Here is a 24,803-nt window from a genome sequence, read left to right on the forward strand (position 1 = left end):
AAACTGTTAAGTGAAAGTGAGGAGCTTTAAAATGGATGGAAACACCCAAACCCACTTATAAATCTAAGCATCACTAAATGTGAACAATCAGACATTGTTTGTCTCCTTACGTGATGCAATAGGAAATTCATAGCACCACGTATGAATTATCTCCCCCAACCCCCCACCAAAATTGAACCTGAATCAAATCAGGCTTCTAGAACTGACTACTGCTTTGCCAGGAATGGAAGGGGGTGAGTTAAATGACAACACCACATGGAAGGCATCAGCCAGATTCCAGAATGTGGGAACTACTATAGGACAAATGACACAGTTTATTTAACTTTAACCAATAAATGTCATTAATGAAGAGGGAGGGAGCACTACATAAGGGTAGAGACATAAAAGACACCTGAATCAAATACAGAGTGTAGGGGTTTGATTCTGATTCAAACAGGTTTTAAGACAATCGGGGAAATGTGAAGATGGGCCATTGAGATTATGTATTTTTAAAAAGACTTATTTGTTAGAAATACATACTGAATTATTTCAGATAAGTGTTTGCTTTAAAATACTCCAGTGTTCCAGGATGGGGCAAGAGGGGTGGAGAATAGATTAAATAAAATAGGCAAAATATTGATAATTATTAAAACCTGGTAATAAGTGTCAAACATAAAGCCAGACATTAGCTATAGTGGTGGAAACAAGTTTTATTCACTAACTACTGACAGTAGGAATACGAGCTGAGCTCCATCGCGATTTGTGCTGAGGTGACTGGCGTTTTAAAGGGCAACGCGGGAGTAAGGAAGGGAGTACAAGCTGGGGCTCAAGTGAAAACTTACTGAAGGTTAATCACTGTGAATGCCCATGAGGCCAGCTGTGTGTGCTGGCTGGCAGTCATCAAGTTAGGATTCTGTCCTCCCACAGAGACTGGAGGACAGAGACCCTGTCCTTCCTGATGATTACCTTGCAAAAGAATGGCTTTCAGGTTTTTGAGAAAAATATTCCTGAGTTATAGAAACATATACATCTCAGAGAGACCCAGGAAAGATTCATAATTTTAAGACCTTCTTAGTAAATGTTCTAAGAAAGGTCAGGGGCTTGTCTTTAGGTGTTGGCTAGAAGAAACAGCCTTGAGCTTTCTCAAGGAGGCATTTTGTTGAGAGGCTGGGGTTATCCTAGGGACATGCATGTCCTTATGCTGCTAGAAGCCTTGCTAGAGTTTGGTTATCACTCAGCGCAGAGGGTTGGACAGAGTCATTATGTGCTGGGAGTTCTGGAGTTCTTACAAGTACATGAGGTTCCAGTATATCAGTCTTTATGAGAAAAGAATACTCTTAATTGTATGTTTGAAAGTTTTTTAATAAGTTATTCTTAATGTATATTCCCCTTGACCAAGTAATTCCTCTTAAAGGAATGTATCTTAAGGTAGTAATCAGAAATTTGCAGGGCTTCCCTGGTGGCACAGTGGTTGAGAGTCCGCCTGCCGATGCAGGGGACACGGGTTCATGCCCCGGGCCGGGAAGATCCCACATGCCGCAGCTCATGGCTGGGCCCGTGAGCCATGGCTGCTGAGCCTGCGCGTCCGGAGCCTGTGCTCCGCAGCAGGAGAGGCCACAACAGTGAGAGGCCCGCATACTGCAAAAAAAAAAAAAAAAAAAGAAAGAAAGAAATTTGGTCAAGGACTTATGTATGAGGATATTCATCAAAGTAGTAACACAGAGAAAAATTGGAAACAAATATTTCCAACATTAAAAGATTTATAAGTTACAGGACATCCTTTCACCTACTAGATTATCAGAAATCTGGAAGCATCAGGAGCCTCTGTGAAAGCAGGCACTCACATAAATTGCTGGAGAGGCTGACCCCATGGAGAGCAATTAGGCAATCTTAACAAAATTACTAATCCATTTACCCTGTTACCTAGCATTCCAGTTTCTGGGATATCTTCACATGTATGAAATTATTATATATGAGGTTTTTTATTACATCATGATTTGTAATAGCAAAAGATTGAAAACAATAGAAGACTAATTATATAAATTGTGGAATTTATGTAGAGGATTACTATACAGCTGAAAAAAGGATGGGGCACCTCATATCTGTGCATTCAGTATGGTACCAACTAGCTACATGTGGTTATTTAAATCTGAATTACTTAAAATGAAATTTAAAATTCAGTTCTTTGGTCACAGTAGCCACATTTGAAGGTATTCAGTAGCCGCATGTGGCTAGTGGCTATGCCATTGGACAGCACAGGTATAGAACATATCCATCAATGCAGAAAGTTCTGTTGGACAGTGCTGCTTTATATAGTGAGTATAAAAATTTTTCTAAAATACCTTTATTACTTTTATAATAAATAACAGATACCTAGAGATAGATTGAAAATATTAGGTAACACAAAACAGGTTTTTTTGTGTGTGTGAAAGTTTAAAACCTGAGTTTGGAACACATGGAATCTTCACAGAGTTTTTTTCTTAAAGTCAATAACCTCTCCATTTTCTCCTGTAGTTTACCATTTTCAGATGTGTATGAGACCAGGTGGGTTACATATTATGGGGAAAGTTCACTTGGTACAGTTGTTGAAGGCAAAAAGAAAAAACAGCATAAAGGATTCTTAATGAATTAATTATTTTTTTACCTAGCCTTTACTGTTTTTTGCTTGAACCAAGTTTGTCTGAAGACATAACCTTCCTCAGGTCTTTACTGAACTCATGTCCTACATGAACTCTAAATTTGCTAGGTGCTATTGGTGTAGATGTAGCAAAAAGTTACCACTGTAATCACAGCTTTCTGGAATACTCTGAAATTAGTCTGTGATATAATAAAGATACTTGCTTTGTCTGGGTCCCCAGCACACAGCTTCTAAAACCTTTGGAATCTCCTGAATGGTAGGAATGTCTTTGGCGTGCAAATGAGATGACTTGGTGAGGCGCTCCTAGTTAACTTAAGGATGGGGTTTGGATGCCAGAAAGACAACCTTGGTTAGAAGCCTAAAACTTTCAGCCCTGCCTCCCAACCTCCAGGGCAGGGAGAAGGGCTGCAGGTGGAGATAATCACCAGTGGCCAATGATTTAATCATTCATGCTTAAGCAGTTAAACCTCCATAAAAAACTTTAAACAACAGGGCTCCTGGAGCTTCCTGGTTGGTGGACAGTTTGAGGTGCTGGAAGGGTGGTGCATTTGGAGAGGGCATGGAAACTCCATGCCCCTTCTTACCTACCTTGCCCCATGCATCTCTTCCATTTGGCTGTTCCTGAGTGTATCTTTTATTATAAACTGGTAATAGTAATTAAAGTGCTTTCCTGAGTTCTGAGTCTTTCCAGCACATTATCCGAGAGAAAGGGGTTGTCAAGAGTGTGGGTGACCTGGAAACTGCATTTGGCATCTGGCATGGGGCAGTCTTATGGGACTGAGCCCTTTAACTTGTGGAATCTGTTGCTGACTCTAGGTCGATAGTGTCAGAATTGAACTGAATTATTGGACACCCAGTTGAAGAAGTGGTGCTGGAAAAAACACCACATATTTGATGTCCAGAAAAAAAAACCCTTCAGGTGTAACTTTATGTGGCTGCAGAACATAGTAAGATGTTGATTTCAGAGTCTGGCTTATTTTAGTGTTGTCTAACAAGAAGCTAATAGGAGTTAAATACCACCTTAGTGTGCAGTGTTTTTTAAAAAATGGGGATTGTGCTATACATTTGAGATACTAATAAATAATTAATTTTAAACAGATCTACAGAAAATAAGGAAATTCCCCCTCTGGAAAATAAAGTTGCAGACTTTAGAGAAAAAGAATTGTCTCCAAATTTATCTTACCAAAAGCATGACTGCTCTAGTGCCTGTCTGATGAAAATGCCACTTACCTTCAAGGGAGAAAACCCTCTGCAGCTACCAATCAAATGCCACTTCCAAAGACTACATGCAAAGACAAACTCTCATTCTTCAGCACTCCACGTGAGTTATAAAACCCCTTGTGGAAGGAGTCTACGAAACATGGAGGAAGTTTTTCGTTACCTGCTTGAGACAGAGTGTAACTTTCTATTTACAGATAACTTTTCTTTCAATACCTATGTTCAGTTGACTCGGAATTACCCAAGGCAAGAAGAAATTGTTTCTGATACGGATATTAGCAATGGAGTGGAATCAGTGCCCATTTCTTTCTGTAATGAAATTGACAATAGAAAGCTTCCACATTTTAAGTACAGAAAGACTATGTGGCCACGAGCATATTACTTAAACAGCTTTTCCAACATGTTTACTGATTCTTGTGACTGTTCTGAGGGCTGCATAGACATGTGAGTAGAAAAACATGGCATTTCAAAAAAATCTTCTGAATGTAGGGGGTACTTGTCAAGAAGTCCTGCTGTGTATCAGTTTGTCTGTCTATCTAAAACCAGTTCATCGAGAATCTAAAATAGAAAGATGCATCTCATTAGCAATAGGAAAGAAAACTCTTTGCCAGTTATTTCAGTAATTTGGGAATTATTTCTTCCAAGGATAAGTATTCCCTTTAATCTAGTACCATACTCCTAATAGCAGCAATTACAGCTAATGCCATGGAACTGTGCCAAACACTGTGACAAGTGCTTTACATATATTTTCTTGTTTAGTTCTCACAAAACCCCATGGGGTAGGTAATATTATTTCCATGTTACAAATGAGGAAGTTGAGAAGCCAAGTGTAAGGTCAACAAATTTAAGAACCAGGATTTGAACCCGTGCTCTTAACGATTATGTTATATGTTGTATTTTACTTTTGCAAATCATTTCCTTGCTACTTTTTTTAGAAACTTAATGGTGCCTCTCCTGATCATAAAATTGACATTCCATAAAAAAAAAATGAAAACATGTTCTAATATATTAAGACTGTGAAAAACTTTTTTTTTCAGGGTGTGTAATTTATTGGTATTTGTAGGTTTGCATATGTAGAGCAGAGTTGCATTATATGTACATTTAATTTAATGCAAATTTAGCTGCCTTTACTAGGAAAAAGAAAAAGCATGAGAGAGATAAAGAGAAATAATTTAAATTATATACATAGTTCTCACCATCCTCTCAGAAGGAGTGTGAGATGAGATATCAATCTGCTGTTACCTCAATTTGGCTCAGTTCCTTTAGATCTGTCATAGAGGAAACCTCTCACTGTGCCAAGTTTTATTCTGTTTAAATATAAGTTGTTGTTTTTTCAGCATTGCCTCTAAACGTAACCCATTTACATCTGGCCAAGCCCAATCTCTTTCAGTGATGGAGGAAAAAAACTAACTGTTGGACAGTGTTTACTGTACTTTATGGTCAGTTTAGTGGGGTTTTTTAAAGAATAATTTTGACTGTTTGTGATTTTTGCCTTAGACTGTAGAAAGTAACCCCCATGTAACATGCACCACCAGCATATATATTTTCATCTATTGGTCAGAAATTACAAGAGAAGTCACAAAATAAGCAAAAGCTGAAGCCCACTGGGATCTGGAATTGGACATGAGCACTGGGGCCAGGGATTCTAATCCTGACAGGATGGGAATTAAACATGTCCCATGCATGGCAGAGAGTGGGCACTGAGCTCTTTTGGGGGACAGAAACAGGGACCTGCGCAAGGCTGGGAAGCAGGCTAATAACTCACAGGGCCTGGAATTGTGTTAACAACAACTGGGTTTAGAGCTGTGAAACCCATAGGTCAGAGCCAGAGCAATGAGGAAAGCAGCCAGTGTAGAGGAGCACCCAGGAGTAAATTCCACGAAAAGTATTATTTCAAACAGTCAGAACACACAAAGACATTTAGGACCATGAAGGTAGCATAAGTCCCAACAACTGGCAGCATTCACACCTGAAGAATCAGAGGTAAATGTAGAATCTGACTGAAAGAGACTTTAAAATAGGTATGTTTAAAATGTCCAAAGAGATAAAATATTAGCATCCATGAAACAAGAAAAGGAGATTATTTTTTAAGTATACTGTATATGTAAAAGAACCATTTGGAAATATGGGAAATAAAATATATGGTCATTGAAATAAAAACTAAATAGATGGACTAAATGGTAAGCATTGGTAGAGCTGGAGAAAGAATTAGTGAATTGCAAGGCAAAACTAAAGAGATTCCCTCAGAATGCAAAGAGATAAAGATATGGGGAAAATAAATTTACAGGTTAAAAAATATGGAGGATAAATTAAAAATTCTAACATACATCTGAGAAGAAAAGAGCATTGTTCAGAGATAATAGCTGAGAATTTTCCAGAATTGAAGAAAGACAGGAGTCTTCAGAGTGAAAAAGCCCACTGTATACTAGAAATGGAAAATAAGATAACTATATCTAAATATATCATGATGCAACTTAAAAAGTATCTAGGGCAAAGAGTAAATCTCACACTATCAGATAGAAAAGAGGAAAAATAGATTGACAACACACTTTTCATCAGAAAGAAGACAAAAAGGAGGCATATTAGCTTAAAATGCTGACGGAAAATAAAGGTAAAACTAGAATTCTGTACCAACCCAGATGGTCATTTGTGGGGAGGGAGGAGGGTTCTCACACAATTACACAGCAGTTGAAGACATGCATAACTGCTTTCTAGCAATAGTACTTTTAAGTCTATCTAGAGCATTGTTTTTCAAGCTACAGGTTTAGTAGGATGTAAAATCACTTGTAACTAGCATTTTAAAAATTAAATCATACAGAAGGTACCCATGTGCATCCCACATGATAAGGTACTTTCATGCCACTGTTATTTCTGCTTGTACGCATACACATATAAATATGCATGCCTCTGTAGGATCGTGAAGAAAATATATTTCTTACTGTGAGTCATAGTCAAAAATATTTGAAAGCTACTACCCTAGAGATGCTTACACATGTGCATAAGAATAAGGATGTTGTAGCATTTTTGGTGTATTGAAAACTAGAAGCAACTTAATTGTATATCAAGCAACTTAATTGTAATCTAAATGCTGTGGAAAAGTTAAAAGGAAATAACTAGATTTGTATATAACACAGATGGGTCTCAAAAACATATTGAATGAAAAAAGTTGTAGGATAATAACTATAGTACTTTTAAAAAAAATACAATATATTGTTTGTAGATAAATATGTATGTAAAAAGTATAAAGGATGCCTCACCAAACCTCTTGAGAGTTTAGTTTTATCTGTAATGCTTTTTTTTTTTTAAGGAAGATCATATATACAGTATATATGTTTTAAATTACAGTTGGCCCTTGAACAGTGCAGGGGTTAGAGCTGCTGACCCTCCATGCAGTAGAAAATATAACATATAACATAGTTGGCCCTCCATATAAGCGGTTCCACATCTGTAGTTCCACATCCGAGCATTCAACCAACCGTGAATCGTGTAGTACTGTGGTATTTACTCTTGAAAAAAAATCCATGTATAAGTTGACCCATGCAGTTCAAACTCATATTGTTCAAGGGTCAACTAAAAGGACTAGACAAAATGATGACAGCTAATTCTATATGGTCAAAATATGAGTGTTTATTGTATTATTGTTTGTGTTTTTCTGTACTTTTTAAACTTTGCAAAGTCATACTAAAAAAAGCAACAGTAGATTTCTACATCTGTAAATAGAATCCAAATTAATGAATTTATTGCTTGTTTTTTTCTGTTGCAAACAGTAGTTACCACTCTGACACGTATTGTGTATAAACAGAAAAATGCAGAAGCAAATCATAGAGGAAAAGACCTTAAAGTCACTTACCATTCAACATACGAGACAGGATTCAGAGATTTTAACCAGCTTACCAGTGGTTACGTACCTAGTTTATAGCCAGGATTCAGAGATTTTAACCAGCTTAACAGTGGTTACATACCTAGTTTATAGCCGAGATAACCAGGTTCTTTACTCCCTATCGAGTTACAAGTCCCTGTCATGTTAGATAGTTATCTAAATAGAGGGAAATTTTTTTTTTTTTTTTTTTTGCGGTATGCGGGCCTCTCACTGTTGTGGCCTCTCCCGTTGCGGAGCACAGGCTCCAGACGCACAGGCTCAGCGGCCATGGCTCACGGGCCCAGCCGCTCTGCGGCATGTGGGATCTTCCCGGACCAGGGCACGAACCCGTGTCCCCTGCATCGGCAGGCAGACTCTCAACCACTGCGCCACCAGGGAAGCCCGGGAAAATTTTTTTATGGTTGCATGTTTACTGCTTAGCAATGTTATGAAAAACAGATTGTAGTAGCCAGATACCCAGCATCAGTCTCCCCAATTTATTTTCTGTCACTGGAGGGAGAGATAATACAAGACATATGCAATATGCCCTTTTGAGTTTGACACATATAAGTTTATCCATTGTAAGAGAGCAGACATAGGAGAATTTTTACAAAGAAGGTTTTGCAGAATAGGAAATGAAAGGAATTCATTTTGAAAAGTTAGAGAAAACTCATAAAGTTAAGTATTTATTTCATGAGCAAATAGAGGTACAGGGCAGTTTATAATTATTTATAAATTTTTGGTAGATATTGTCTTTCAAAGAGGTCTTTTTTATTTAGGGAAGAAGTCTAACAGTCCATGAACCAAACAACTATTCTAAATACAATTACATCCTTTACACTTTTGTCAAGATAGTCTCTTAACTTGGTGCTTTTTTATTCTGACTTCTCCATCCGTTGCCTTTTAGAACAAAATGTGCATGTCTTCAACTGACAGCAAGGAATGCCAAGACTTGCCCCTTGTTAAGTAGTAAAATAACCACTGGATATAAATATAAAAGACTACAGAGACAGATACCTACTGGGTAAGATACCTTGAGGATCCGTTGCAGGGTATTTATATCTTTGAAGAAGGATACTTTATCATTGTGGCCTGTAGTCTTATAAATGTTGTTAAATCTTAATTTCTTATACCAAAAATCTAAATTAAGGCATTAAAAAAACAAACTTGTATATTGTTCTTGGAAATGGAAGTCAGAGAGCACACATGTAACATGCAGACTGTTTCTAACACTCATCTGCTTTGAGTCTGACTCTTTCCCTGCTAGGGTTAGCTTACTTTGGGTAGACGGTTCCCCATTAAGATGTATACTGTGCAAAGCTTGTCTGAGAATTGGGAATTTTCAACTTCTCATGGTTGTTATTAATAAAAATAAACAGAAAATTTTCTTCCTAGACTTTCCCTTCCTAGACATTTCCTTCGTAGACATTGCTAGACATTTTTAAAGAACTAACCTTTACTATGTGCCAGGCATTGTCTCAAGCACTTTGTAGATACCAACTCATTTAATCTTCACAAAACAACCCCAAGAAGTAGGTAGTATCATATAATCCCCATTTTAAACATGGAAAATTGAAGTACAGAGAGGTTAAATTCAAGGTCACACAGCTAGTAAATGCTGGAGCTATGATGGGAACCAGGCAGTCTAGCTCTAGGAGCCTTCACATTTAGTCTGCCTCTCTTGGTAATTATTAGTGACGTAGCAATATAAAGTGCTTATGCTTTTAATTTAAGATGTCTGATTGATTTTTCTCTTGTATATTTTATTGACAGCATTTATGAATGCAGCCTGTTGTGCAAATGTAATCGACGAATGTGTCAAAACCGAGTTGTCCAACATGGACCTCAAGCGAGGCTACAAGTATTCAAAACTGAGAAGAAGGGATGGGGAGTACGCTGCCTAGATGACATCGACAGAGGGACGTTTGTTTGCATTTATTCAGGTAAAGCAAAGGTTTACTTTCACATTACTCTATAGTAAGATCTACATTTCTGAATCTCCATTTTACTAGTCAGGGCCACTGAGATCTTATAGCAAGAACAAGAGCAACAATATATAGGAGGAACATCAGAGGAAGACAAGTGACTGGGAAATTGAGCACTGAAGGGATGAAATGCCTTAGGAGGAGGTATCAGGTGTTCCAGAAAAGAAAGGCTAAGGGATAAAACTTGGGTTATTGTGTGAGGCACATTTTTTGGTCTCTGTGGCTGCAGATGCTTTGGGGTAAGGTAAGAAAGCTTCCTATTTAAATAGGAAATCTAAATGACTGATTTGCTAAGGTAAAGATTATTAATCAAAGACTGTCTTGTTCAGTGTCTTGAGCTATTAGAATTTAATAGGTTAACATTGTAATAAATACCTTCAGGTGATGATTCAGGCAAAGTAGTTCACTCCATTTCAGGGACTCAAGAGAGTTGCCCATGTTCTGAGTGAAAGTTTCCAACCAGTGTGTTACAGTTGTGCAATTACTGATTCTTTCAGGCCATATCCCACACGCCAGACACGTTGGTCTCTAGTTGTCTCTTCCTTTTACCCCAGAGTGTCAGGCAAAAATCCTCACTTTCTGTGCGTACCATGAAATGAGAAAGGTTGGAGAAACACGACTCTCAACGCAATCTAAAGGAAATGTGCTAGGCAGCAGGGACTAGAGCAACCCTCCTCATCTGAAATTCCAGGTTCACTTCAGTGAGGGCAAGAATTATCAGAGTTCAGAATAGTCACACCTGGATCCCTACCATATACCACTTACAGACACACATACTACACAACTTACCTAGACAATTCATCTCTCGTATTTCTCAAAATAACTCTTTGATGCTGCCCATAAAATGCCAAATCGTGTCCAGAAAGTATCATTCATTGGCTTTATCTGCATTGCTAGAAAATGCTCCTAAGTTATCTCTCTGATCTAGTTCCTAATTTTGACTTGTTAACTATAATTTTGAGTTCCTTGAAAGAAAATGCGTAAGCTTCAGATGAAGATTTTAATTACACTAGGGCTTAATGTGAGAATAGGCACATATCACCACAGATTTAAATAGGTCACTTTATAAAAAGAGTAAAGGTTTTAAATGATAAAGCATTTATAACTAGACACAAAAGCTGAAATTTTAAGACTAGAGTTCACCTCTCTAATTTTCTAGAATGCTTTCTGATCTGTATTTTTGTTTTATATTATTGTAGCTAAATCTCTTCTCTTTCATGTTATACCACAACAGACAAATACTTCTTTTAGATGCCCTATATTTTTTCATGTACTGGGAGATACAAAATCTCTTCTTGGTCTTTTATATATTATTTCTTACAATAGCTTTCTAGGATGAGTTAGTGTTTATCTTCATTCTAGAAATAAGGTATACCCTACAGGGTTCTTTAGTAACGGAGCAGAAGAGATGCCCTTTTGTTGCTAGTAATTGTGTTATTTTTTGTTGTGTTAAGCTCCTTTACTTTTTTCTTTTAGGAAGATTACTAAGCAGATCTAACACTGAGAATCCTGATGCTATTGATGAAAATGGAAAAGAAGAGAATATTATGAAAAATATGTTTTCAAAAAAGAGGAAAATAGAAGTTGCAGATTGTGAGGTTGAAGTTATCCCATTAGAATTGGAAATATATCCTAGAAGTGCTGTGACTGAGGAGTGTCCACCTAAGCTCCATAATAATCCCAAAGAGCCTATTATGTGAGTGAGATCTTATGAACCCAATCAAGATTGATCTATGCTGTATACTATTGATCAAGAGTAGTTCTTTCTCTTTCATCTTTCTTTCTTACTTTCCACCTCCACTCCTATATATCTCCTGTATGTCAACTTGCTTCACAGTTGTAAGTTTAACACTGTGAGAAATCTAGGGCACTTAGATTTTAAAATCTAGCCAACATACTTTATTTCCTCAGTTTCCATTTGTGGAGTCTTACCTTTAAAAACTTTGACTTTAATCAGGTTCTTTATGGATGTCGTAACTTTTGCAGTTCTTTTTATTTTCTATCACCGTTTTATTTGCAAAGCTTTTCTTAGGTTTTCTTCAGTTTTTTAACATACTTCAAAAATGATTGACTTTAAAATATGATTATACTTTTTTCTTCTAGTGAGGGGTAGGCATAGATGTTATAACTTAGATTAATTTCTAATGGATTTTTATGTAACAGTGAAGCTATCTATATTTCAGGGCACAGTAAAGAGCATTTTTAGTGATATACAGAATAACTTTTTTTTCCTTTTCAGAGAAATGAAATGTAACAATATTTCAAGAATTCAGTATCATTCAGTCATTAGAAGTCCTAAAACCAAGACGGCCAGTATTCAACACAATGGGAAAAAGATGGTAAAAACTGCAAAATGTAGATGGTGTCCTTCTGAGAACATTAACTATTACTTAGTTCAAATTGTTTGTGTTACTTAATAATGTGTAGGATTTCTTTTATTATTTTGTAATGTGGTGCTGTTAAAGTGTTAGGACTATGTTTTATTTACTTAGTATCTTCCATGGTGGTTGGCTTGTTCCCAACTTAGATATATAAGGAGAATGTTGGTCGTGATCTGACAGTGTACTCTACTGAGACTGAGAGCTATCCAGTCTAAGAATTTGTAGAAGAAGCTAAAGTGTTCAAGAGTTGATAGTATTACATAATAAGAAAAAAAGGATGGAGTAATTTAAGTTAAGGAGAGATGGTGTGAGATGTAGGAGAAAGAAGAGAAGCAGCCTAATGAAAGAATCATCAAGAAAGCAACATTTTACATGATAGCCTCTGAAGGTACACTTTTCAGTCTGTACTGAGAAGAATAGTCACAGACTGTAACTTCGAAACAGAATGATGCAGGAAAAAAAGAACAGGCAGACATTATGGTAGTTCACGGTAAGGCTTGTTGATGAAAAATAAAAACTCTGCCCTAGGTGGTGTGCAAATATTTGCCCTCTGCCTAGTAACATTCAGTAGGTACCTCCTCAGTACCACATGATTATGAAAAGATTGGGCCGGGGGATCACATAGGCTTGGGTTTGCCCTCCAGCACTGAAGCTTACTAGCTGCTTGACATCTCTCTGTCTACATTTCTTTATCTGTAGAATGAGAATAATAGTATCTGTCTCAGAGTTAAGAGGATTAAATGAGATAAACATCAGAAACTTTGTGTAGCACAATGCTTGACACCCAACTAAGTGCTCCACACATGTTGACCATTGAAGTACATAAATAATAATAATAATGGTCAACATGTATGGAGCACTTAGTTGAGTACCAAGCATTGTGCTCAGCATATACCCCTTTTTGAAAGTTATCATTACCATTTAAAGTGACTGCAGTGTCTGCAACTCATGGAGACAGGCAATTCCTTTAACCTTTTCTTTGAAGTAACTAGCCAAAGAGTGTTTTTAATCTTTGCACATCTTATAGTTGAAGCCAAATTTATAATCTGGCATCAGAATTGAGGGATACAGACAGGTGTATTTGAATTTTATTTTGAATTTATAATGCCTAAAGAGTGTCTTGACAGTCCTTATAATTTTCATAGCTGTTGCTCACTAAAGTGCCTAGGAGTGAAATACAGCCATAACGGCTCCATCACTTCAGAGAGGCTTTCAAAACTAATCTAGTAGCTATAGCCTGTGAAGATTGACACTTGATGAAAGAGGCCTTACTGCTAAATTAAATTTTTTTTCCTGACCTAGGAAGTAAAGACATCTTCCTTGTTTTCTTTTAAGGGATTTACTTCCTCAGAGTCTGTCACCTCAGAAGATAATGGTGGATTTAAACCAACTCAAGTACATCTGAACTCTAAAGCCAAGGAAATGAGAGGTAGGCTTTGTTTCAGTCTTATTGCTTGCCTCTTCTGCCTTTTTGTTTCTCTTGCTCAGTACTTGTGGCTCATTTTCTCAGACTCCATAACAAAAATGTGGCATTCATCACAAGAGTTTCTACTTGTTTAGATCAGAGGTTGGCAAAACTATAATTGGTGGGCCAAATCCAGCCCACTACCTGTTTATGAATAGCCTATGAGCTAAGATAATTTTTACCTTTTAAATAATAACTGAGAAAAAATGGGAAGATAAGTAATACTTTGTGACACTTGAAAATTATAGGAAATTATAATTTCAGTGTTCCTAAATAAAGTTGTATTGGAACTGAGCCACACTCTTTCGTTTACATGTTGTCTCTGTCTACTTTCACACTATAGCAGCAGACTGAATAGTCACAACAGAGACCATGTGGCCCACAAAGCTTACAGTATTTACCGTTTGGCCCCTTACAGAAGAAGTTTGCTGACCCCTGGTCTAGATGCCAACCATGACTTGATGCATGGCAGGAGAAAGGGGTGGTCAGCTCCAAGTCTGCATAGTCCATCTATGGCTTTGGAAGCATTGTCCAATGCAGCTATTTCCTAACCCTTCGTTTAGGCTCCTTAAAAATAAAGACACATCATTCTCCTGCAGTATTCCAGCCAGTGCTGCTGCAGGGGATGCTTAGCAAAAAGTGTAAATATTGCTACCCTGAGTGCTTATCTTTCAGTGTTACCGGACCTGCCATGGTTAATATTACAACCTGACAAACTTGGATTTTGTTCATTTGCATTTCAATATATCCCTCAGTGGAGAGGCATTGCTGCGACATGACCCTTTGTGAAGAACTGACCAACTATTGCCTCTTCTGCCTTTGGGCTTCCTTGCATCTGCACCCCCAACTCCCCACCTGGTCTTAAAGGATGGAGACTGGGGGAGGCAAGGCAGTTCCTTGACAGAAAAGGTCTATCAAGAAAGGGCACTTATAATAATTTCACCTGTAGAGGAGGAAAATCTCTTTCTACCCATCTTAAGCTGTCTAGCCAGAGCCCTGTAAATTAGACTGACAAAAGACAGATTGACAAGAGAAAAACAAAAGTTTATTAGTATGCATATTATACACATAACACATGAGTACTCAGAGATGAGTAACTCAGAGAGGTGGCTTAGAACTCTGGCTTATCTAGTATCTTAGTCAAAGAACAATAAATTTTTAGAGGAATAACAAGACAAAGGAAAAGGGCCTTGAATATCTCGTGGTGGAAATTGTGGGAACCCAGATATGTGTGAAACCAATGGTAGATAAAGGCTAGTTAGTCAAGTATGCTATGTAGATTGCTTTGGTTCAGTCTCCAAGCTGACAAAGGTCTAAAGTTATCTCTGGTAATTAACTTTTGTCCTTCCTAGTATTACAGATGGAGGGACACCTTTGTAAATTTATATCCTGCTTTTAGACACATGGGGGGAGGGCTGAGCTTTTCCTGTATTGCTACTCAATTGCCCTTAGCTCAAAATAGTCCTTATGTCAGAGATGTATATTTTGGGATGACATTCTGATATATCACCATTTAATGCATGTGAGCCATACGACTACTGTTACTTTTGGTTCTTTTGTCATTTCCATTGACTACTACAATGTATATAGCAGGCACCACAAAAATTAGTTATGTACTATTATGGCTCACAAGTAACCCATGATTAAAATATGAGTACATGTAGGAGTAGCAGCCAGCAACAGTGATGATCACATCAAAAACATTAATTTTAGAGAAGTATAATTTCTTTGTGCCACTGAATTAGGTGACACAAATGACTTTTTAAAAATAAATCATTTTATTCCATTTGACATGCATTCATACTTTTGAATATTTTCAAAAAATTATTTCCATTATTCGATAAGAAAAATAAGTAGTTCATCCTCTTCTAAAGTACTGTTGTTTGTAAAAGTGTAATTATTGAATGATCATCTAGTAAAAACTCCAAACACTAATGTATACAAAACCCATAGCAATAGTTATTACTATTGGGACTTATAGAGGGTGACTCCATCAGGGTCTCCTCAGGCCTTTCATTGGTATATTAAAGGCCTAAAGTGCTCCCTAAATACCCTCTCTGTTACAGCTGTTTAGAATACACTTAAATGCGGATTCCAAAGTTGAAGAGAGGTAAGTCAGTTTCTAAGGAGTAGAGATTAAATATAGTAACAGGAAGCAACATGTATACAGATTCATGAAAAGGCATTGTTATGTAGTAGAAAGAAGGCAGGCTTTGGGGTCAGATATTTCTGGGTTTCTTACCCCACTTCTCATTACTATTGCTAGTTAGGTGAATCCCTTAAGCCTTCAGAGGCTTGAAGTTTTCATTTGTAAAATTGGAGTGCTGTCTACCTTAATACATTGTAAGGATTAGCAATAATTAGCACAGCTTGCATTTAATTAGTATTGTTACTCTCAGCACTATTGCTCAGCCAATTATATTTCCTGACAATTCCTTCCACAATGTTTATTAGAGGACTCAAGCTCAAACCAAGCTGAAGATTCTGAAGACAACCCTGTGATTGAATCAGATGTGATAGATATAACTAAATGTAGAGAAGAAACTCCACCAGGGGGCAGATGTCACCAAACAGTCACACTGGATGATCAGAATGAGATTCAAATGCAAAAGCCCCAAGAGGAAAAATCTCCAGCATGTCAAAACCAGCAGGTCTTTTGTGATAAAGAGTTACCAGGTGAAACCAAGAATGCTTCATCTGATTCTCTAAAGAAGTTCAATAAAGGGAGTGTGTTTTTATTGGATGCCACAAAAGAAGGAAATGTGGGCCGCTTCCTTAATGTGAGTATATGGGCTGAGGTTCCTATGTCTAAACACATTTTTTTTTTCCTAGGCTTCTTAACAAAATCATGAGGAAAATATGATTAAAAGACTCCAAAGCCAGACTACCTAGATTAGAATGCCAGTCCTAACCAAATATACTTCAATTAAAAAAATTTTTTAAAAATGCCAGTCCTCCACACATGACCTGGGGCATGTTACTTGACCTCTCTATGCTGTATTTCCCACCCCTATAATATGGAGATAATAATAACTGTCTAGGATGTTATGAAGATTAAATGTATTATATATAAAGTGCTTAAAAGGTACATGGCACACAGTAAACATTTGCTTGAGAAAGCTATAAGAAATAGTAAGAAAATCATATATGTTTATTGAAAGGTTTTCAAGATTCATTACTTCAAACAAAAATCACAATGGGACACATAGAATAAGCTTCTCTTTTGTGTCTTATATAATACAGTATGTCTTATTCAGAAATGCCTCTATCCAAAAAAATCAGTTGGGAGTACTTATGTTTTGCTTACTCTCACTAAGTTTTGAGTGGTTTAGTGGCTTAGTACAGAAAACCAGTACATTTATCAGAATATTGCATTTTACTGTCTTACTCCTTTTTTATTCCTAAACCATAGTCGTTTTCTGTTTCTGTGTATGTTTGGGATATATGTAATGAGATTTATTTTTGTTTATACAGAGAAATATTTATGATTTCTCTGATTTTAAGGTTCAAGACTTAAGACTCCTGGCATCTTCATGATAAGAGGGATAACTTGTATTATTGGCCATAACTACTGTGTAGGGTGGAGTTACCTTGTAGCTTTCCCATCATACTGCTATTCTATCCTGCCTCCTACCGTCATACATGTTTATCAAAGAATGTATGGTCCCAGGAATCCTACAGGAAAAAAAATCCGCTTCAACCTCTAGTCCCAGTGTGTATATAGACTCTCTTTGGCCAGGTGGACCATGTGGAAGCCACCTGTATGCCCCCTACTCTCTGGGCTCCACTTTGTCCTTGCTTATCCTATCCAGGAGAGTGAAGAGGAGTCGTGGAAGGAGGATGGGAACTTTGATACCCTCCACACATCTTTGGAAAGGTCCACTCTAGTACTCTGACCCCTGGATGTGGCCTTAATTTTTCTCTGATCTGTATCAGAGCTCTTCTTCCTCTCTGGGGTTGAATTAGTGGGATGGGCAGCTTTGCTTTTTCCCTTAAAGTAATGGGAAGCATGCATGGCCCATGATTCTTTTATGCATTCCCTTTGCGAAGCTCAACACACCCTTTTTTTTTTTTTCGGCCACGCCGCACAGCTGGCGGGATGTTAGCTCCCGACCAGGGATCAAACCTGTGCTCTCAGCAGTGAAAGTGGAGTCCTAACCACTGGACCACCAGGGAATTTCCTCAACACCTCTTTAAAATGACTTTTGAGTAGTTTGAAGTTGACGTTCAGTGATTATTTTTATTTTATTTTAATTTAATTTAATTAACTATTTTTGGCTACGTTGGGTCTTCGTTGCTGCGCGCGGGCTTTCTTTAGTTGGGGCAAGCAGGGGCTACTCTTTGTTGTGGTGTGCGGGCTTTCTCATTGCGGTGGCTTCTCTTGTTGCGGAGCATGGGCTCTAGGCATGCGGGCTTCAGTAGTTGTGGCTCACGGGCTCTAGAGCACAGGCTCAGTAGTTGTGGCACACGGGCTTAGTTGCTCCGTGGCACATGGAATCTTCCCGGACCAGGGCTCGAACCCGTGTCCTCTGCATTGGAAGGTGGGTTCTTAAGCACTATGCCACCAGGGAAGCCCTCAGTGATAATTTTACATGTAATTCAGGTGCCATCAGAAGAGAAAATACTCTTAAGTCGGAAAATCTTTAAAACCAAAGAGCTTTTCTCCTTGCTAGATAAATCTGTTTATTTGGCTTTTTTCTTTTTCTCTGTCCTAGTTAGGAGGATACTTGGTTAACAGGGAACAGAATCCTCTCCTCCCTTCCTCTTTCCTACAACTGCTTTTCTCTATTCCACTTTCACTACTTCTACACTATTGCCAAACATGCTAGGAGCTATTAAACGTGCCAGGAGAGCCAGAAGATCATTAAAGAATGATCTCTAGGGCTTCCCTGGTGGCGCAGTGGTTGAGAGTCTGCCTGCCGATGCAGGGGACGCGGGTTCATGCCCCGGTCCGGGAAGATCCCACATGCTGCAGAGCGGCTGGGTCTGTGAGCCACAGCCGCTGAGCCTGCGCGTCCGGAGCCTCTGCTCCGCAACGGGAGAGGCCACAACAGTGAGAGGCCCACGTACCAAAAAAAAAAAAAAAAAAAAAAAAAGAATGATCTCTAGCAAAGGACTGTTGTGGCTTCCTTTCTGGTAGGTTATGTTGAATGGTGGCTGCACTACAACTATATGGTTGGTTTCACCAGCTGGGTCCATCCCTTCTTTATAGGAGGAAAAAAACGGGCTTTTCTTTCTTTTTAAATTTAATTTTCTACTTAGATAATACATTCACGAGGTTTCAAAGTTTAAATAAAATAAAGAGTCTTAGAGAATACCTACGTACATACATACAGCCAAACAGAATTCCTGTATCAAGGTGGCTCTGACCCTGCCAAGTAGGCACCATGAGTAAAGCTTACCAGGCCCAAATTGAAAAAACTGTGTGGACAGGAAGTTATCATTGAAATTTAATGGTGGCAAATATGTCTGAGGAAAATTGCTGGGATTTGATCCCTTTATGAATCTGGTGATAGATGAATGTGTAGAGGTGGCAGCTAGTGGGCAACAGAACAATATTGGAATGGTGGTAATAGGAGGAAATAGTATCATCATGTTAGAAGCCTTGGAGAAAGGAGAAGGTCATGTTCAGCAGAGAAATCAGTTACGTATACAGGTACCCTTTCCAACGGGTCTGTTTGACTGTGTTGTAAAACTCAGGTCATATACATTCTTCATATTAAACTTTTTGTTTTGTTTAAAAAAAGTGTACTGTGCCCACATTCACCCGGCCCCCACTCCACCCTCTATAGTAAAATCATTTTTACTACTTTTTTGTGTATTCTTATAGTTTCTTTATGCAAATACAAGTAAATATAAATATATGTTCTTATTCCTACCCATTACATAAAAGATAGCATATTATATTTACCGTCCTACACCTTGTTTTTTTTTAATTAGCAACGTGCCCTGGAGATCTTTCTAATCAGTACACAGAGCTCCTCGTTCTTTTTGTTTATATTAATAGCTGCATAGAATTCCAATGTGTGGATATCCTAAAGTTCATGTAACCAATCCTCTTTAGATAGATATTTGGATTGTTTCCAAACTTCTACTGTTAAAAACAATGTTCAATGGATACATGTGCAGATATATCTGTCGGATACATTTCCAGATACTGGATTGCTGAATCAAAAGATATGCATCTATAATAACGATAAATACTGACAGATTATCTTCTATAGGGGTTTGCACCATTTTGCCTTTCTACTGGAAAGATGTAAGAGTGTCAAAACAGGGCTTTTCTGAATGTATTCCTACCGTCAACAAAATTGTAATGAGCTATGATATTCTATATACTAGTCAGGAAAAAAAAGATATAAACAAAAATAAGTTAGATGTGTTGGAAACAGAATGGTATTCTAATGCTGCAAAGAATAAGGTATCAAACTTGATGCTATGTCTAACCTCTGTGTTTATTTTTTTTAACAGCATAGTTGTTGCCCAAATCTTTTGGTACAGAATGTTTTTGTAGAAACACATGACAGAAATTTTCCATTGGTGGCGTTCTTCACCAACAGGTTTGAAAATTTTTTTATATGATTTCATTTTGAAATTGTGACTTTAAAAATAACAATAGAAACATATTAAGAGAAGATATATGCTATAGCCCCACATATCTGGCACCCTAGAATATTCAGTTATCCCAAACTGTTTGTGGTCAATAAAATTTTAAATAGCTGAAATTTTCATTCTTATTTCCACTTAGAGTTAATGCCTGAAAAGGCTAAGGATGGCAGGCCTCAGCCAGTTCAGTTCAGAGGATAAATGATGCAGAATGCTACATCTTTGAGTCCAAACTGCCCCCAACTACCACACCACATGCCTCATCACATTACTGGGTTCCACTGTTTGCAAAACACACTTCCTTCCTTGTGGATATTGACAAGTTTCTTCTTACTTATGATTTTAGTAGATTTGAAATAAAACTTAAATGATTTATTCTTAATAAAAGAGCATTCCTAATTGGCTGTTGTTGGAGAGAGAGAGAAAACCATATTTTTGAGGATGGTTAATGATGTTAATGTGAAAATTGATATAATCAAATTTGGTTCATTTGGTAGTTATTCAGGGTAATTTATGATTATTTTTAAAATTTCTACTTTCTAGGTATGTGAAAGCAAGAACAGAACTAACATGGGATTATGGTTATGAAGCTGGGACTATGCCTGAAAAAGAAATATTCTGCCAATGTGGGGTTAATAAGTGTAGGAAAAAAATATTATAAATCTGTAGCTAGTGCCTGTTCATGAAATTAGCTTATCGAGCTGAAATTAGAGTCATGCAAAAGAAACCCCAGTGGTCAGTGGAATTAATTTAGGTTATGATCCATCAAGAGAATTCCTCTTAGTTTACCCTTGTTGGGGGGTCCATTTGCATTACTTAGAAACACTAGGAACAAAATAAGGACATTTTCATATGCATAGGGTATCTCTTTATTCTTACTGCTGTTCAACTGTACATGAGTAGGATGCAAGTGTATATTTTATATGAAATACTGCTATATAATTTGTAACTTATTTGTAAATTATATATTAAGAAAGACAAATGCCACAATTGATTTCAGCACTTCTTATTGCTTTTGGAATTATCTTTGACTTTCATGGCCCCAAAGGGCCAAAGCTCACATCTTTACCTACAAAATTTATTTATGTTTAATTCCTGGCAAATAATTTACCATTGTGAACCATAAGGTGGGCAACAGAGCCTGAAGAATCTGTCGAAATTCACTTCATGCATATTACTTCCAAGTATTTTAGTGCTAGTTGGAGAAGCTGTATCTGGCTCCGTGAAAGTGTCCCATCAGTCCGTTTGAATGAGAAGGGGTAGAAGCTCTCCTGTGGGGAAGGTTTTGGCACACTCTTTGCGATTCAATTTCTTTTCCACAGATCCTCTTCACTCCTTCCACATAAACACGGACAGGAAAGGAGGGAGTAGAAACTTGGAGGAATTAGAATATTTTTGTTCTAGATAGAGCCTTATGAAAAGGAAACTTAGAAAATAGTCAGACATGGCTTATTTAAGCCAGAAGAGATTGTGCTGGGCAAGAATTTCACTTAACAAAACAATTCTACTGAACTGCAAAGTCTGAAACAGACCCTTGGACTCTCCTAGGCATGATGTGCAAATTATTTTCCTAGAGAAAGTTACTTTGCTCTAGGTTACCTAACCATGATTGTCTAGTGGAAAGAGGATGAGAATCTCCAAGAGTTAAAACTAATTTTATCTATAACAAAGATATAGATTTGGCTGCCAGGAACTTCCCACTAGGAACCAGGATGGGAATACTAGCTCAAAAAGGAGTAATTAAAAGTAGTTCTGGTTTTTTAGGGGTTTTTTTTCTTTTTTTTTTTTTTTTTGATCTTGATTCTGGGTTTAGTTTGGTTACCTTTCAAACAAAAATCACTTCTAAGTTTGGACCCGATTAATTTCTTTAAAATATTGAACTAAATAAAAATTTAACTTGAAATTGGTTTAGAGAGTGGGAAACCAAAGAGCTAGGAAAGGGAGCAAAAAATTATAACCCAAACAGCCTGTAGACAGATGAGGAAAGTTGAGAAGTCCATTTATTCACAGTAAAGATGCAGGAATTTTAGGCAATGCACTAAAATAAAGTGAAGACACTTGGTAAGTATGGAAAATGTTTTTGTGCAGAAATCAACATCTTGATCTGCTTCATTCTGTACTGGTTCACAGCTGTCATCTTCCGTCAGCGTCCTAGAGATTCCCTTTGTCTTCCTTATGTCAGGTCTGTTTCCAGTTAAATCCCATTATTTCCCCTTTCCTGGATTTACTCCCACATATTGGTGAAGCACATCCTCCAGTAGCTTTTGAAAGGGAAAAATGAGGTGAATATTTTGAGCCCTTGTATGTTTGAACATGTTATTTTACCCTTACACTTGATTGCTATTTTGGCAGGGTATGGGTACTCAGTTCGTGAGTAGCTTCCATACCCAATTTTGAACACATCTGCTACATTCCAGTGTTGCTGCTTTGAAGTCTGAAAATGTTCTCACCTCTGGCCTTCAGGGTGACTGTTGGAAGTCAGATAAAGCCGTTCTTTATCTTTTGTATACGTGGCCAATTTTTTCAAGCTTATAGCATTCTCTTTGTCCCAATGTTCTGTTCCCAGTAAGAGTTAGTTTTCATACCTCATACCAGGTGCTTGGTGGGAGGGATCTTTCAATCTGAAAACTTTGTTCTTCAGAGAAATTTTCTTGAACTATATTTCTTTAATGAAATAGTTCTGTTGTCTGTTATCGGTTGTCTCTTCCTATTTATCTAGACATTAGACCTCCAGGATTGGTTCTCTCATTTTCTTATCTTTTCTCTTAATTTCCAGCTTTGTCTTCTTGCTCTACTTTCTGGGAGATTTCCTCAACTTAATCTTACAATTTGTCTATTGTGTTGGGTTTTCGTTTGGGGGGTTTTTGCGGGGTGGGGATTGGGTTTTGTTGTGTTCTGGTTAGGTTTTTTCTTTTGGTCTCATTTTAAATTTCTAGAGCTCTCTTCTCTGAATGTTTTTTTTTTCTTCAATATCCTATTTTTGGTTCATGGTTGCAGTATCTTATCTCTTTGAAAATACTATTTATATAGTGTAACATACATACAGGCATTCGTATCTATATTTTCTTTTTCCTGAATATTCTGTGATCTGCAAGGTTTGTTTCTGTGTTTTCCCTGTATGTGTCCTTTGGTCTTTGTCTTTCATGTTTTAGGCTTTCCTCAGTTAGTTAGATCTTGGCAGTCTGCTCATTCTTTTTTTTTTTTTTTTTTTAAATAAGGGATTTTTTTAAACATCTTTATTGGAGTATAATTGCTTTACAATGGTGTGTTAATTTCTGCTGTATAACAAAGTGAATCAGCTATACATATACATACATCCCCATATCTCCTTCCTCTTGTGTCTCCCTCCCACCCTCCCTATCCCACCACTCTAGGTGGACACAAAGCACCGAGCTGATCTCTCCCTGTGCTATGCGGCTGCTTCCCACTAGCTATCTGTTTTACATTTGGTAGTGTATGTATGTTCATGCTACTCTCACTTCGTCCCAGCTTACCCTTCCCCTCCCTGTGTCCTCAAGTCCATTCTCTATGTCTGCATAGAGGACAGCATCTTTATTCCTGTCCTGCCCCTAGGTTCTTCAGAATCTTTTTTTTTTTAGATTCCATATATGTGTGTTAAGTCTGCTCATTCTTAAGAGTGGAACACTGAAAAGCTGAGATTATAAACTGAGAGCGGGGTAAGGAGCTCTTCAACTGCTTCACCTGACCTAGCTGAGCTCTTCAGTTTCTTATCCAGTCTCTTTAGGACTTTCTTTCTGGCCTGGCAAGGAGTACTCTTCCATCTTACTGCTTGAAAGAAAAAAAACTTTGCTGCCAGAGCGTGCTCTTTTCTCCCGTTTTGCATCTCCACACTCTTGCTTCTGTAATCCATTTGTTTGTCAAGACTATCCAAGTTATCCTTTTTAATATTGTTCTCTTTTCTGTCCCCAGTTTGCCTCCTTTCCTCTCTTTAAAATCTGCTCAAAAAACAAGACCTCCAGGAGTTTTCCTTTGATTAGTTCCTCAGCAAACCACCAGCTATTACATGCTTCTTTTACAGAGCAACTTATTTTTTAACTGTAATTATATGCGTTTGTGTTCTCTACATGTGTATTCCATGCACCAAAAACCTTGTCTTGTATGGTGCTGTGTACCCAATGGGTGCTAAATAAAGGCTTGCGACTGCAACTGGAATTACTGTCAGTTAATTCTGCGTCCGTTTATGATAGACCTGTTTAGGCCAGACTTGGTGTGATACAGTTTTTAGAAAATAATGGATAAATCCTCAGAAGAACAATCATTTCTCCAGCTGAGTCCAGGGGCTTCGGCCACCTTTACTCCGACTATCGCTTAAGTGGGCGCAGGGTGGGGAGCTCCTGGCATGATTTTTTTTTTTTAAAAAGCAATTCAAATTCAGACTCAGATCTGGAGAAGTTGCGAGTTTCTGTTTGAGAACTGCATCTGCAAAGCGGACGGGTCTCTTCCTGCTCGGGACTTTTCCCCCGGGTAGGGGAGATCAATCATCATGATTTCGCCAAAACGGACTTCCGGCTGCGCGGGCGCAGTGCGCAGACATGGAGCCGGCGGGACCTCCCGAGCCCGAGTCGAGCTGCGGCGCCAGCTGGTCCGAGGCCCGGGCTGGGCGGGACGAGGTCCCCCACCCAACCGGTGAGTACTGCTCGGGGGGCGGGGG

At 37.9% G+C, this 24,803-nt stretch overlaps 1 protein-coding gene across 6 annotated transcripts in view; it reads left to right on the forward strand.

The window, feature by feature from the left end:
* SETDB2 (SET domain bifurcated histone lysine methyltransferase 2) overlaps positions 1 to 24,803 on the forward strand; it is an 82,192-nt gene that overhangs the window by 24,906 nt on the left and 32,483 nt on the right. For 3 of the 6 annotated variants that reach the window (XM_022574791.2, XM_022574792.2, XM_089899573.1), the window contains 9 exons: positions 3,716 to 4,279; positions 8,602 to 8,718; positions 9,468 to 9,637; positions 11,156 to 11,375; positions 11,919 to 12,018; positions 13,396 to 13,489; positions 15,980 to 16,305; positions 19,997 to 20,085; positions 20,675 to 23,338. In XM_022574791.2, coding sequence (XP_022430499.1) covers positions 3,716 to 4,279; positions 8,602 to 8,718; positions 9,468 to 9,637; positions 11,156 to 11,375; positions 11,919 to 12,018; positions 13,396 to 13,489; positions 15,980 to 16,305; positions 19,997 to 20,085; positions 20,675 to 20,792 — 1,798 coding nt within the window. In that variant the 3' untranslated portion in view covers positions 20,793 to 23,338. Of the gene's footprint in view, positions 1 to 3,715; positions 4,280 to 8,601; positions 8,719 to 9,467; positions 9,638 to 11,155; positions 11,376 to 11,918; positions 12,019 to 13,395; positions 13,490 to 15,979; positions 16,306 to 19,996; positions 20,086 to 20,674; positions 23,339 to 24,657; positions 24,779 to 24,803 lie in introns of those variants that run through there. The other 3 variants (XM_022574794.3, XM_022574793.3, XM_089899571.1) reach the window with 3 other exon arrangements.

Source organism: Delphinapterus leucas, chromosome 18 (assembly GCF_059928025.1).
Source record: "Delphinapterus leucas isolate spDelLeu-1000000601 "Yukka" chromosome 18, BTC_Dleu_Yukka2, whole genome shotgun sequence".
Classification (NCBI taxonomy): domain Eukaryota; kingdom Metazoa; phylum Chordata; class Mammalia; order Artiodactyla; family Monodontidae; genus Delphinapterus; species Delphinapterus leucas.